This window comes from Triticum aestivum, chromosome 3B (assembly GCF_018294505.1).
Source record: "Triticum aestivum cultivar Chinese Spring chromosome 3B, IWGSC CS RefSeq v2.1, whole genome shotgun sequence".
In the NCBI taxonomy this organism is placed as follows: Eukaryota; Viridiplantae; Streptophyta; class Magnoliopsida; order Poales; family Poaceae; genus Triticum; species Triticum aestivum.
Window position 1 is genome coordinate 476,233,705 of NC_057801.1, and position 13,791 is coordinate 476,247,495.

The 13,791-nt window shown below is 41.3% G+C and overlaps 1 protein-coding gene across 4 annotated transcripts; it reads right to left on the bottom strand.

Annotated features, from left to right (window-relative positions):
- Positions 1 to 260: 260 nt before the first annotated feature.
- Positions 261 to 11,064, bottom strand: LOC123070454 (ABC transporter D family member 1). Of its 4 annotated transcripts, none has more exons than XM_044493684.1 (22): positions 10,769 to 11,064; positions 10,378 to 10,657; positions 9,700 to 9,924; positions 8,769 to 8,966; positions 8,152 to 8,606; positions 7,261 to 7,565; positions 7,073 to 7,178; positions 6,816 to 6,980; positions 6,420 to 6,519; positions 6,229 to 6,337; positions 5,720 to 5,810; positions 4,792 to 4,916; positions 4,553 to 4,702; positions 4,392 to 4,464; positions 3,423 to 3,603; positions 3,176 to 3,334; positions 2,019 to 2,165; positions 1,740 to 1,946; positions 1,419 to 1,573; positions 1,275 to 1,327; positions 1,095 to 1,173; positions 261 to 919 (listed from the first exon to the last, which is right to left on the bottom strand). In XM_044493684.1, exons 6-22 carry the CDS (start codon positions 7,470 to 7,472, stop codon positions 833 to 835), a joined length of 2,199 nt encoding a protein of 732 aa, XP_044349619.1. In that variant the 5' UTR covers positions 7,473 to 7,565; positions 8,152 to 8,606; positions 8,769 to 8,966; positions 9,700 to 9,924; positions 10,378 to 10,657; positions 10,769 to 11,064; the 3' UTR covers positions 261 to 832. The 4 variants fall into 4 exon arrangements, with proteins under 4 accessions (XP_044349619.1, XP_044349617.1, XP_044349620.1 ...); XM_044493682.1 differs by having other exon boundaries at positions 10,749 to 11,064; XM_044493685.1 differs by having other exon boundaries at positions 1,029 to 1,173; positions 10,749 to 11,064.
- Positions 11,065 to 13,791: the final 2,727 nt, after the last annotated feature.

A 13,791-nucleotide genomic window follows, 5' to 3' on the forward strand; every position in this document is an offset into this window, starting at 1 on the left:
AAAACCCTGGCAGCACCAAGGTCATCACCGCACATCTGTTTTATGGGTGTCACAACTTGTCGTACCAAAATTTGAGCAGGCCAAAATGGACACGCTCTACCAAAATATGGGCATGTCATACCAAATATGATTCGATTAGATGCTAATCAAATGGGTGCCAAAGTTTACAGTCTTACTTCAACTTTGGCGTGACAGGATTGGAGTTCACCTCGATTCTCCTCTCTTAAAAAAATGCAGCACATACTTCCAGTCACAAGGAATAAACCAAGCGCATGGATTGGAAATTTCCATTTCTTAAAAAAAGCATGGACAAAAAGGAGCAAGACTTCAGCAAATTATTGCCATTTACATGCATGCAGCCAGATGCTTTTTTGCACATACAGTACAGCCTCTAATCTAAACAACGCTAGCCGTGCAGCATCCACATTATTTATTGATTTGCCTGTGATAGCATATTTGTCTACTACACTACACAGAATCTAATACAATGCAATCTAATGAATCAATAGGTATCTGCTAATTTACATGTCTCTTCTGCTGTCCACCTACTGCAACTCGGAAACACCTCTACAAGTTAAACCTCGCCACACATCATTCGTGGATCACAATCATGCACCAACCTTCTCCTTGATGTAAGCTAAACTATGAGTAATTTGTTGTTCTACGCCAAACATATTTTGACAAGAATATGGTTGTCTTTCAGGACACCAACACTGCCACTGTCTGTTATCCATCCATAGGCAAATGGCAATGCGATATCTACTTGCTTTTGTACATGCAGGTGACTGGCGCACATGGTAGCATCAGCTCAGTCGCTCAGGTATGGCATCACTCACTGGCGGATCGAACATAGCTCCCAGTTCCCTTCACCATCAATGAGCTTCAGCTCCAAGACATGGAAGGGTATCAGAGCAGGCCTCTGTAATAAACATGAAAAATGTTGCTTTCAGCAAAACTCTGCTTTCATTCCTGAGAACAAAGTATAAATTTTGGGTGATAATAGACAACAGTTCATTATCTTTTTTTACCTAAACATTAACAGTTCGCCAATATAAGAAATTTTGTGTTGTCACAGGGATTATCGAAGCACTTATTTGTGAGGAAGTGATCACAGTTATGCCCATGTTAGTTGCAAGCCTGTACAGATGTTCTTCAACATCAACACTAGTAGCACTGCAATCAAGGAAAATTTTAGGAACCATGGTAATTAATTAGCAAACAGTATTTTAAATTTTTTTGGAGAAGTCAAAAGAAAATCGTGACAGAAAGTGTACTTGGTGCACTCGTCGAGGATGCCATACTTAGGATGCTGGAAAAACAAACGGGCCTAGAACAAAGATGAGAGAGTTACTTTCAATGAACTCAACAACATACAAAATGAAAGAACAAATAAAGGTGGCTTGCCAGTTAATACTGACCATCCCAAGCTTCTGTTGTTCCCCTAGTGACAGAACATCTTCCCAGTTTGGTGTAGAATCCCACCCTTCTCTTTCTAGAAGATACACCAGCCGCACATTCTCTAGAATTGTCTTCAGGTGATCATCAAGCAGGATGGAAGCACTAGCCTTGTTGCCTATATTACCACAGTTTTCCCGTTATCAGGACAAGCAACGAAATAATTTAGTACGCCCTTTTAACTGGCATCCTCCTAGCAAATCATAAAGCTATGTTCACACTTTCAAACACATGGTTTCTTGCTAATCCAATAGACACATGTACCAAAAAGTAAGTGGGCCTACCAGCTTGATGTAGTGAGAGAACTTTCATCTCTGCTTCCTCCCGTGAGCGAGGGTATATGATCTGATCCCGCAGAGTACCTAGGCTGGTATATGGACGCTGAGGGACATGGAACATCCCTTCAGAGGGCTTGATAACTCTCCCAGAGAAGGTGGGCCACAAATCTCTAAGCACTCTAAATATACAACTCTTTCCACTACCATTGGGACCTTCAGGAAGGGTAAAATGAATCCTGTTAATATAAGGTCACTGTAGAGAAGAAAATAATGAAGATCGCATACCAGTCAGAAGAAGGCTTTTCCCTTGTACTACATTGCATGACAGTTTACTAGCCAATAGCTTCTGTGATGGTGTTATGGTGTCCACTTCATGAATTGAAATAATATCTTCTGAGGCTGCACTGATGGCATTGGAAGACACCATGGTATCTGGAGAATTTTAAAAGCATGTTCAGAATCGAAAACTTAACTAATGACAGAACATGAACACTAACTTCAACCTGGCGCAACTATCAAAGTTTTTAACTTGTTCAGGGTGGCAGCTATCAAGGGTACGTTTGGATTCGTAGCTGACCTTTGCCTAGCTCGGATATGCCCAGCTAGCCCATCCATCCAGGCAATAGCTCGCGGAGGCTAGGCACTCTTTGGATTTACTAGCACTTGCACACAGGACACCATGTCGTTTAGCAGTTGCCAAAAAATTTCTTTCATGCCGCACTTTGCTCTCGCGAGCGAGCCGATCCGGCTCGCGGGCAAGCTTTTTGCTGCGGTTATTGCCTAGCTTGCCATCAAAAGTGAGTTGTTTTCTTTTGTACCAAATGCCAGCCCTTGCCCAGCAAGGCAAGAATCATTCTTGCTTAGGATCCAAACACACCCTAAATTTTCTGCCAACTATTGGCAATTTTGCAAACACGCAACTGTTAACAAACATATAAAGCCCACCACACCATTTTCAGTACACTGCTACACAGCCTTACTATTTAACTTGGCATGATGGAATGGTAAAAGAATTGCTATAAGAATGTTGTTTCATAGATTTCACGTGCCAAACTCTTAGGCGGTGGCAAGTTCAACCATAATATGCTGAACAGGATTCGTCACAATATGTGCTGTATAAAATACCAGTACATTCTGTAGAGCCTAATTATGCAAGTTGACAGTTCAATAACAGGATCAATTACTACCCTAATATATTGTGTTTTAGTTTGTGTTATATTATGCACAATTAAAATGGGCTACATAATTCCTTACTGAAAAATCTAATTAGAGAATTTAACATGATTTTTATTGTCTGTTAGAAAGCCAACGTAATAGTGAGTGTGTGTCGTGATGAACAGGTTTTATCTAACTGGTGTAATTCTGTTCGTGTTCTACACCCTTTCTTCTTAATATATTGATACACAGTTCTCCTGCATGGAATAAAAAAGGTCTGAACTTACTCCTTTGAGCGGCACATGTAAGCTCCTCAAGCTCAAAGATACGGTTAATCCCACCAGAGAGTTCAAGGAATTTCTTATGTAACTCAAGAATGTCGCCAAAGGCTATGAAGCTCTGTGAAACCACTGAAGCCAAGAATCGTAGAGCATGTGCCAGCTCTCCTGTTACACAAACCAAAGGAACAATGTATTTCGGGATGTTAAAGATGAAAAATTAATGTAGAATGGAAGAGTTGTGAAGATTAGTAACCTTGAGTTGAGGTCAAAGCTCTGTCTCCCTTGTGCTCCAAAGCATATAATAGACTAAGACCCCATGTCACATTGTGAGGAAGTTGCTTTGTAACAAAATCATCAACAATACCATAAAGCCACTGTTTCCTCAAGAGAATCTTTGAGTGGTTAAGTAACTTTACGAATTTAGCCTCAACCATCTGATATATGAAAAGAATTATATGCTGAAAGTCAGGTTCATGTCATCTAACACAGCAAGGGTAGCAGAAGAGCTAGTTGGGGGTGGGGACCTTTGTCAGTTAGAGTTCATAAATATAACATGTCTGTTGGAACTGCAAATACAATTGAAAGAGAACCACACACGAACAGTTTCTAAAGTCTAAGCACTTAATGGTCTCTACAAATGCCATATAGAAGTATCAGAAAATGGAACTACTGGGTGTCCACATTATATTATCCTAGTTCTTCAATATTCCATCTCATGTACATGGCGTCATGGCTACACGCAATGTCTATAAATAAGCCACACTGTCTGGGATAATGATAACATTTTTATCTCATAATCTCTAAATATAACACATTGAAAAAAATTGAAATCAGGCTGCTACAAGCTACTCTTAAGAATAAAACAAGCAAACATTAACTTCGCTAGGAAGGTGCCAACAAGGTACGGAAAGCAAACTATCTCAGGCAAAACTAAATATAGAGTGATAAACACAATAAAGCAGTAAGGAAGCAATATCTGGTTTCATAAAGCTACAAAGTGAGAATGTAGTTACAAGTTCAGCAGAGTGGCTGAGTCAAAAATATGCTTTTTAAGTAAAAAAAAGAAGAAGCCAGCTATCATTCAACAATCCAATATTTACCTATCATTGCACTTCACATTTGAGGCTAAAATAATCAAACAAGCATTTAATTAACTGATGGTATTAAACACATGTCATTTTTATGAACTTGAGTATTGTCTGTGTAATGCGATGGAACTCACAGCTTTCTCTCTTGAACCACCACCAAAAAAAGCAATTGATTCAGCATGTGTCCGCAGTCTTGAGTGCATGAACCTTGCAAAAGCTCATCAGATTAGCACTTCAATTTTTTTTAAATGGCATGTTGGCTCTACCAAGACGCAACAACATATGCAGTATTTACCTGAATGTTCCTTCAAGTTCTTGTTCTTGGCCCGAGAGACGACCAAAGTCAGGGGATACTGCTCCCAGGAAGCCCAAACCCAGTAACATGTAAGCATATAGTATAGCAACTCCTCTTCGTCCTGACAAGAGCTTCATTCTCCATGTAAACCTGGTGAGTTTGGCTAGAATTATCACAATGAATTCTAGGGTAACTTTAAACCAAGTTCATAATTAGCAATAGATGCAAGGATAACTCACCAAATAATGTCAACCACTGGTTTTACCATTCCAGTAACTAGGCCAGCAAGATCAGTGGTCAACTTGTCTACATCAAGTGTTAATCTTTGGTCTGCATCAATAGTTTTACCTGACATGTTGAATACCTGAAAACATATACAAGGATAACTTGTTACTTTTCCTGTCCATCTCAACCCTAAAACAATTGTCATGCCACCACTAGACAGCATGATGGCTAGGCCATCTCCAGTCTCAGAACTCAGGATCTCCGTCTTCACAAAAAACTAGGAACAAATAAATGCATTGGAGTATAGAAAAGGGCATGGAGGCTACGTTACAGGTCAAACATATTCCCTTATTGTTTTTTATCCCTCTCCAAAATCCAAATTTCCAGCTTGGACAATACACACAAAGTTGATGCCCACTGGAGTGCCGGAGGTACCAGACTCCAGCATCTTGTTCCATCATGCAGACTGGAGCATCCAAATTAGAACCTCTAAAGTAACTGAATTTTCGAGAAGGCACAACTTCTAACTTGGGAGTATTTCTGCCTTATGATTTAACTAAAAAGAACATTTTGACTAGCTCAAATGTGTATAGGGTACGTTTTAGGCAACGGCTCAAGTATTTTACCTTTGCCATTCAAAGCCCATAATTAAAATTTCAAACAGCGGGCTCTGTGAGGCACACCCATACAATTACATAAGCAAGTGCCCAACAAAGCAACAACCCCAGCAATTCATACTGAACAAAATAGTCTCCAACTCTCCACTAGTACAGACTGTCACATAAATGATGCATTCAAATGAATATCAGAACAGCTATAACACCACCTACAAAGTCCTGTCATACCATAACTAGACTATTGAGAAGCGATAATGTGCAACAGGTAACCAGTAAAGGAAACTAAAGCAATAATGTGTTTCTGTGTTTTTGCTTGAGAAGATACCTTGTAGAATGCATTTCTTTTCAAATAATATCGAAGCAAATGATTGGTCAAGCGAATTCGCCATCCAAGGGCAAGTTTAGAGGTAAGGGTCCTGTACAGATACATGTAAAAGTTTCAATCCTACGTTAAATACTCCCACTATAGAAACCTTGTAGCATGCAATTCACTGATGAAACACTGTATGTTCTTCATTAAATTTTCTTAGCGAGATGTGCATGCAATTAAAACCAATCCCTGATACATATCAATTGTCAAATAATGCAACTTCCTAATGTTAAGATAAGACAATGCATCAAACAACTAGCAATATGCTGTCCTCATATATTGCTATGCAAGCTGCTGCTATCTTGCTGCATGGCTTCCATGCAGGCTATGTCTCTTTGATGCTTGTAGCCACATCTATAGCTGTTGCCCTATGTGCACTAAAGCTGCAGCAACAGACCCTATGGCATCCATGTGTAACAATTAACTAGTAATAAATCTTTGAAATGGAGTTAACCAATGATTACCTAAGAGATGGTGCCACAAAAGAATTTGCAGCACTTTGTAGAATACTGACACCAATCAAGCGAATGAAGGCAACTTTATCCTGCTCTAAGACAAACTTCACAGTTGTCCCTGGCAAGATGAGACATATCATATGAGAAATTTACTTGCAGCTTTTAACTATGAAAGATATCCAAGGGTGAAAAGGAAGAACCATTCAATGAAGCAATACGATCAGAGATCCATGTACGAGAGAAAACAAGTACAGCAACAGCAAGCAACTGCCTGCCTTGTTTATCAAGAAGTTTAGGAACCTGGGGAGCAAAGGAGAGTAGCATAAGAATTTCAGGGTGTATCAACATCGAGAATAAAGTTCCTAGAACTAGTTCAAGGGGCTTCATCCGATCTATGTGTGTAGAATCTCCTCTTTTTTTTACTAGTTCCTTAGTTTGTAGAGCATTAGTATACTCGAAAGGTTATTAGTAATTATATCACATTAGATGTTTTTGTTCAAACAAAGGAGTAACCAACAAGCAAAGATTTCTAAATTCTAAAGTAGTGGCTGAGTGAATTATTGGGGAACAGAAAGGCACCAAGGAGAACAGCATACTAGTATGTTGAGCATTGCAGCTACTCTGAGAGGCAAAGGTCTTGGGTGGCATCGCAAATGTGGAACCCGAGATGTCCGTACTGCATGTTCTATTTCCACCTTAGGGGAAGTTGCTATGACCTCTGTAGAGTACGAATGGTCCTTGGACCCCAACGAAGGATTGTTCTGGTGAGGAAACCCATTAAACAGAAGCATGAGTTAAGTTGTGCCTGTTAATGATGATGGAACAGAAATCCAGTAGACCAAAAATCATATACCTTTGCCCTTCTCATAAAAGCTCTTTGAACAGTCAGTGCATCAGATTTGCGATCAGTTTCTAATGATTGAAAATCAGACTCTTCAGTGGAAAAGGAAGAGTCCTCCCTGCAAAAATAGTATATTACTAATTTTTTAGTGAATTAATTCAGAGAACATACATTTAACAACTTATTTAAAGGGTTTCAACCTTCTGTGCTGAACATTCCAGTCGCCTTCACCGTCCAAGGACAAAACAATATCATGAAATGCAACTAAAGCTGGGCGATGAGATATTGTTATACAAGATGTACCCATAGCTCGAACCTTCTTGCAAAAACGTTCTTCCATATCAGTCGTTACAGCACTAGTGCACTCATCAAGTATGGCAAACTTTGGCTTATGGTAGAATAACCTGGCCATTCCCAGTCTTTGTTGCTCACCAAGGGACAGCTCATCACCCCAGTTAACTTCCTTATCAAGAGGATAGCGTTCTAGCAAGTATTCTAGGTCAACCTGTGAAACGGGCATGGTTAGAAATCCAGCAGGTTCATGTGCTAAGTTGCACCTCAAGCCTAAACACATGTGCTAAGTTGTGGAGCTTATGATGTGATTCTCTATTTAATTTCAGAAGGTCACCTAACACAAAATGCAACAGGTCAAATCAAATAGAGAATCACATCATAAGCTCCACAAATTGAAATTAAATAATATCTAAATCACAAGTTAACAGCAGGATGTAACAATTTCCAGTTATGCTTCGTCCAAGCACTACACAAAATGACATAATGTCTTTGGCTTGGAAAAATGTTAAACCACTAAACAACAAAAAGCAAAAGTGAGATTCTTCCCTCTTCACAAAATGTGGATCATAGCACTAAAATAGTTTCATGAAAAAAGAAGTTATTTTCAGTGTGAAAGTCAGAAATGGAACAGGAAGTATCACTATTGTCAAATTACAACGGCATAAAAAAAGTAGATTTAATTAGATAGATGCACCACTGTTCAGTAACTTTTGGAGCAAAGGGTCACCTTCCATGATTCGGACCTATGGTGTAATGACGTAATGTTAACAATTTGTAAAATAGATGGAAAACTGTACCTCAGGATATTTAAACGTCTTGAACTGATAGAAAGAATCCCAAGGGACTGAAACAACGATATGATTACACTTGTGTGATATCGAAGATTGCTTAACATTTCAGCCCTTCCAAGGGTTGATGAATCAGGTCTAAGGTTGCCAGAGAAGAATGGTTCAATGATAAGGACAACTGCCACAGTGGCACCAAAATACTTCAGAAAGAAATCTTGAATCATGCCGAACCACCAGTTTTCATGACGCACAAGATTCAGATGCCCAACAAGAGCCTCAAACCTCTACATAATATGAGATGCTTCTCTGTTCTCACCACCATAAAATGCCACACTCTCCGCATGTGTTCTTAATCGTGAATGTAGTTGACGATAGTCTCCTTCCAGTTGTTGTTCCGTGGATTTCAGTTTTCCAAAAGCAGGAGAAAATTTCCTTATCACCCCACCAGCAACTAGTACATATGCCTGAAAGCATTTAAATATAATAAAATTACCAAGTGATGAGTGCAGGAAGAAAGTGGCTGTCAATACAAAATACTAATAACTTTCATAGAGGTTATTATAGGCTATCACATCTTATATAAGTAAATAAAGCATCGCTACCAAGATTTTCTATCAAGAATTTACCATAATCCAGACCACGTATTTTGGACTAGCATACGAACAGAGACGCCAGGTGTATATTAGCCCTTCTGCAACCGCAGCCAGATCATCCTGTACAAGCTCACTTAGTTCAGAAGAGAACTTTGGGATATCACTAGCAATCCTTTGCTCTGGATTTGATACTCGATGATCCACATGTGACATTTTGTAATAAACCATATTCTGGAGATAGAGCAAACAAGAGTGTGAAATGTCTTGTCAAAATTGTATTTCAAAGAAGTGTTAAATAAATTAATGAAAAACATAGCTGCTAGCATGTGTACTAAAATTGCACGCATGACTAAAAGCAACTGCATTCTCCTAATAAGGCATGAAGGAAAACAGGGGAAAATAGCTTCTAAAACCAAAATCAATTATAATCTTCACAACCTAACTGAAAAAAGTAATTAATGCTAGCATAAATTAAAAACTGGCAGGCAAATTCAACTAGCATAAAGAAAATGGGAGCACTAGAAAGGGTAAGATTAAAAAATTACTGGTAACAGCACTAGAAAAAAATGGTAAGCATATTTTTCATGCACCAACCGAATACTATAATTGACTATCATAGAAACGATATTCATCTTTAGATTGTAGGAGAATAGCACGTGATGAAACATAGTTCCCCTTTTATGGAATTTCTTTTTTTTTTCTATGACATGACAGCTATGCGTTCTTTGCTGCACTGATCACTAGTTTTATAAATGGTCCCATAATCTATGACATAATACTGACAAGAACAAATTAGTATGTTGATAGATTAAGAACTTAGAAAATACTCTTTATTGGCATTCAAATTCTATAATACTCTTCATGGTATTCTGAGGAAATAATGCAATGATGCAGGTGAGAAATGTGTGCACTTGGAAGTAGCACAAAATGGAACCAATGAAGAAACAAATTGCAGTAAAAGTACCTCAAAGTAATCAGCATGAACGATATCGGTTAAAATTTTCTTGAAACGCAAACTCAAAGACCCTGTCAAGTATTTTGATGTTTGATATAATGTGGATTGGAGGAAACAAAATATAAGGTTTTCTATGATCAAGCGTGTAAATGTTGGGACACGCCGAAGAAACGCTGCTTTAAACAAAAAGCCTTGAACTTTTGCCAATCTATGCCCCACAGCAGTACGCAGCACCTGCAAAAAAGAATGTGGTGCTGTAGATCATTAGCAAAGCTTCCAATACTGTCCAAAACTCCCAAAGGTAGACATTTGAAAAAACAGAAACTTGTAGCAATAGTTAAAAAAAGTTTCTAGCGATGGTAGTACATATTATTAAATAGTCAGGATAAAATGTTTTTAGACATTCAAAATTTTACCATCAAAACATATGGAAAATGCATTAAACATAGATTGTTTCTTTTCTATTTCTCAGGAAAAAATATTTTTGCTAACTTTCTTCATTGACATGGGATTGTTAGGTTGCTTTCCTTGTTAAGAAACTAGGATGAGTAATACAGATTTATTCACAAATGATTCCTTTATATGCTAGCAGCAGTAGGCCAGTTGCGACATTGGAATCACTTGTGAGTTGTGACAGGCCACAAGTTCCAAAAGTAGAATGCAATCATAGAAAATGGTGGAACTTACCGCTGTTAATACCAAGCCTAGAAGGAAGCGTGTGCCATTGGGACCAATCTTCTTCAGCAGGATAGCAGTTAGGAAATGCAAAGATTTAAGCCCACTCATTTTACGCTTTGTTGCAGCCAATCTACCATTCTGACTCAACCCATCCCCTTTGGTGGCCAATTCACTGGCTTCGCTGCCATAATTTGCCTCCGAACGCCTCCTCCGCTGGCTCTGGCTTGACCGGGCATAGGCCAAAGCTCCACCAGCAATCAGCGCGCCAGAAACAACAGCGAGAGTCCTCCTGGTTCCACACGAGAGACAGTGAGGAGGCAAACACTGCATTCCACGACGCAATTGGAAAGAATAGCAAGAAAAAAAATAAGGGAGCAAACCTCTTGGAAGCCAGAAGCACCTGTCCGCGGTCCGTCAACTGCAGCAGCTGCAGAGACGGCATGTCGCCGCCGCGAGATGGCCACCCCGAGATCTCACGTACGGCAACAGCGCGGAATCAGGGCGTCCCCCCCTCGACACGGAGCATCGCTGCAACCGAATTAGACACAAGAAAAGTACACAACTTTTAAGTCCAGGTCAAGTGAATGAGGCGCCGTCAGTACGGGAGATGAGATAAAAGAATGGACGAATTCGGGGGCGGAATCGGGCGAGCGGCGGGGCCTGTGGTGGGAAGTGAGAGCAGGCGGCGAAGTTAAGGCTTTACGCAATTGGAAAGAATAACAAGAAAAATGGGCTATCTCAACATGAATATATATACTCCCTCCGTTTTAAATTACTCGTCGCCGAAATGGACGTATCTAGAACAAAAATACATCTAGATACATACATACGTGCGACAAGTAATTCGAAACGGAGGGAGTATATGAAAATACAATCAAGATCGCCACACGGTACCAATCACTGGCTCAATGGTTGGGCATGCGGTTGTGCAGCCTAACGACCCGAGTTCAACGGATTGATCGTTGGTCGGCCGTCGGCACGGTGGTGGGTGCGACTCGTCGGCAGCTGGGCAGATCCGCGGGATTCTACCCTTGTCTGGCCCTTGACAGCGCGGGAACTATGGGGGAAACTCTAGATCTCCTTGGAATCGAGCGATGGCGGCGCTTTTGCGTCGTAGTCCCTCTTTAGGGCATTGTTTTGGAGTTTGCTCTGGTTGAAGGGACCAGCGACGTTGGCGGCGCACGTCTGGTGGAGCAACTGCCGATGAAAATCGCGCCGACTACGGTCATGGCGGACGATGGCGGCGTCTTAGATGTCGTTCCCTTGTCGAGGCATCGTCGTTGCAGTCTGCCTCATCAGGCTCGGGATGCTCCGGGGGAAACCCTAGATCTGGGTCTTCCGGATCGAACGATGATGGCGTTTTATCGCTTTCCCTCCTGGGGGCATCGTTTTGGAGTAAGTGCTGGCTGGGGGGATGGTGGAGCGGTGCTTCATCTCACACATCGATGGCGGCAGATATCGGCGGCATGGCGCTGTGAAGGCTCGGCGTCCGATGCACGGAGATGGACTCGCGCAGGAGAAGGTTGCTGTCTGGCGTCATGATGACGTCGATGGCAGAGTGGCCAGACAAGGTAGAAGCCTCAACATGATCTAAAGACGGACCTGTGGAAGATGGCGACGACGACACACGAGTGCGTCTGACCGGATTCTGCCCCAGACCCGGTATGTGGCTCGGCTGGGGCTTCCAAATATGTTTCAGCTTTCGGCTTTTGATGTTAGGCTTAGGTGAGTGGTTTGGGTACTGGCCCAGCTAGCACCCCTTCATCATTTTGGATAGAAGTAGCGGCATGTGTTGCCAAGATGGTGGATTCAGGCACATTGTTGTAATACTTTTTAAGGTCCTCGAAAATAATCAATAAAGTGGCCGTATGCATCTTCCAGATGCAGAGGCCGGGGGTCATCCTCCTTTTCTAAAAAAAACAATCTAAATGTAGCAAAATCTAGTGTTCACTATATATAGGAGAAGCTCATCCTAAGCAATGCATGAAAATGAACATGTATACAATGCAAAAAAGCATGCTATGTACATCAAGATGCAAAGATGGCTACCCCTACCATGATACAAAGTGAATATACATATGTTACAAGTGAAGCTCCAAGACCCAGCTCAAAAAGGTAGGCAAACACACACCAAGCTCTCCTCGCAAGCGGGCAAAGGTTGCTTGGTCAAGTGGTTTTGTGAAGATATCGGCTAGCTGGTCTTGGGTAGAAACGTGGGCAAGCTCTATGTCTCCCTTCTCAACATGATCTCTCAGGAAATGGTACCTCACCTCTATGTGTTTAGTTTTGGAGTGGAGCACTGGATTCTTGGCGACGCTTATGGCACTAGTGCTATCACATACAAGTGGAACATGGGTAAAGCTCAAGCCAAAATCTCTCATGGTGTACATGATCCAAAGCAGCTGGGAGCAACAGCTAGCGGCAGCAACATACTCAGCCTCTGTAGTGGATTGGGCAACGCTAGACTGCTTGCGAGAAGACCAAGACACCAAAGAGGAACCCATAAACTGACACTGCCCACAAGTAGATTTACGATCCAACCGACACCCAGCAAAATTAGCATCCGAAAAACCATGGAGGGTAAGAGTCGAAGAAGCAGCATACCAAAGACCCAAGTCAGGAGTGAATTTCAAATACCTAAAGATCCTCTTGACGGCTTGCCTGTGTGAAGTCCTCGGTGAATCTTGAAAACGAGCGCACAGACACACGCTGAATTGTATGTCCGGCCTTGTCGCCGTCAAGTAGAGGAGGGAGCCGATCATGCTCCGGTACTCCTTCTGGTCCACGGGTTCTCCATCCTCGTCCGCATCCAAGGCTGTAGTTGTACTCATCGGTGTCGTCATTGGCTTGGAGTCGCTCATCTCGAACTTCTTGAGAATGTCCTTCGTGTACTTGCTTTGGTGCACAAATGTTTCGTCCTTGTGTTGCTTGATCTGCAGCCCGAGAAAGAACTGCAGTTCTCCCATCATCGACATCTCGAACTCCCTGCTCATATCTTCTGCAAACTTGGAAACCATAGCATGAGAGGAGCCACCAAAAATGATATCATCCACGTAAATCTGAACAATCAGAATATCAGTGCCATGCCTCAAGAGAAAAAAAGTGTCTTATTGATGACCCATAAGTATAGGGGATCTATCATAGTCCTTTCGATAAGTAAGAGTGTCGAACCCAACGAGGAGCAGAAGGAGATGATAAGCGGTTTTCAGCAAGGTATTCTCTGCAAGTACTGAAATAAGTGGTAACAGATAGTTTTGTGATAAGGTAAATTGTAACGAGCAACAAGTAACTAAAGTAAATAAGATGCAGCAAGGTGGCCCAATCCTTTTTGTAGCAAAGGACAAGCCGGAACAAACTCTTATAATAGGAAAAGCGCTCCCGAGGACACATGGGAATATCGTCAAGCTAGTTTTCATCACGTTC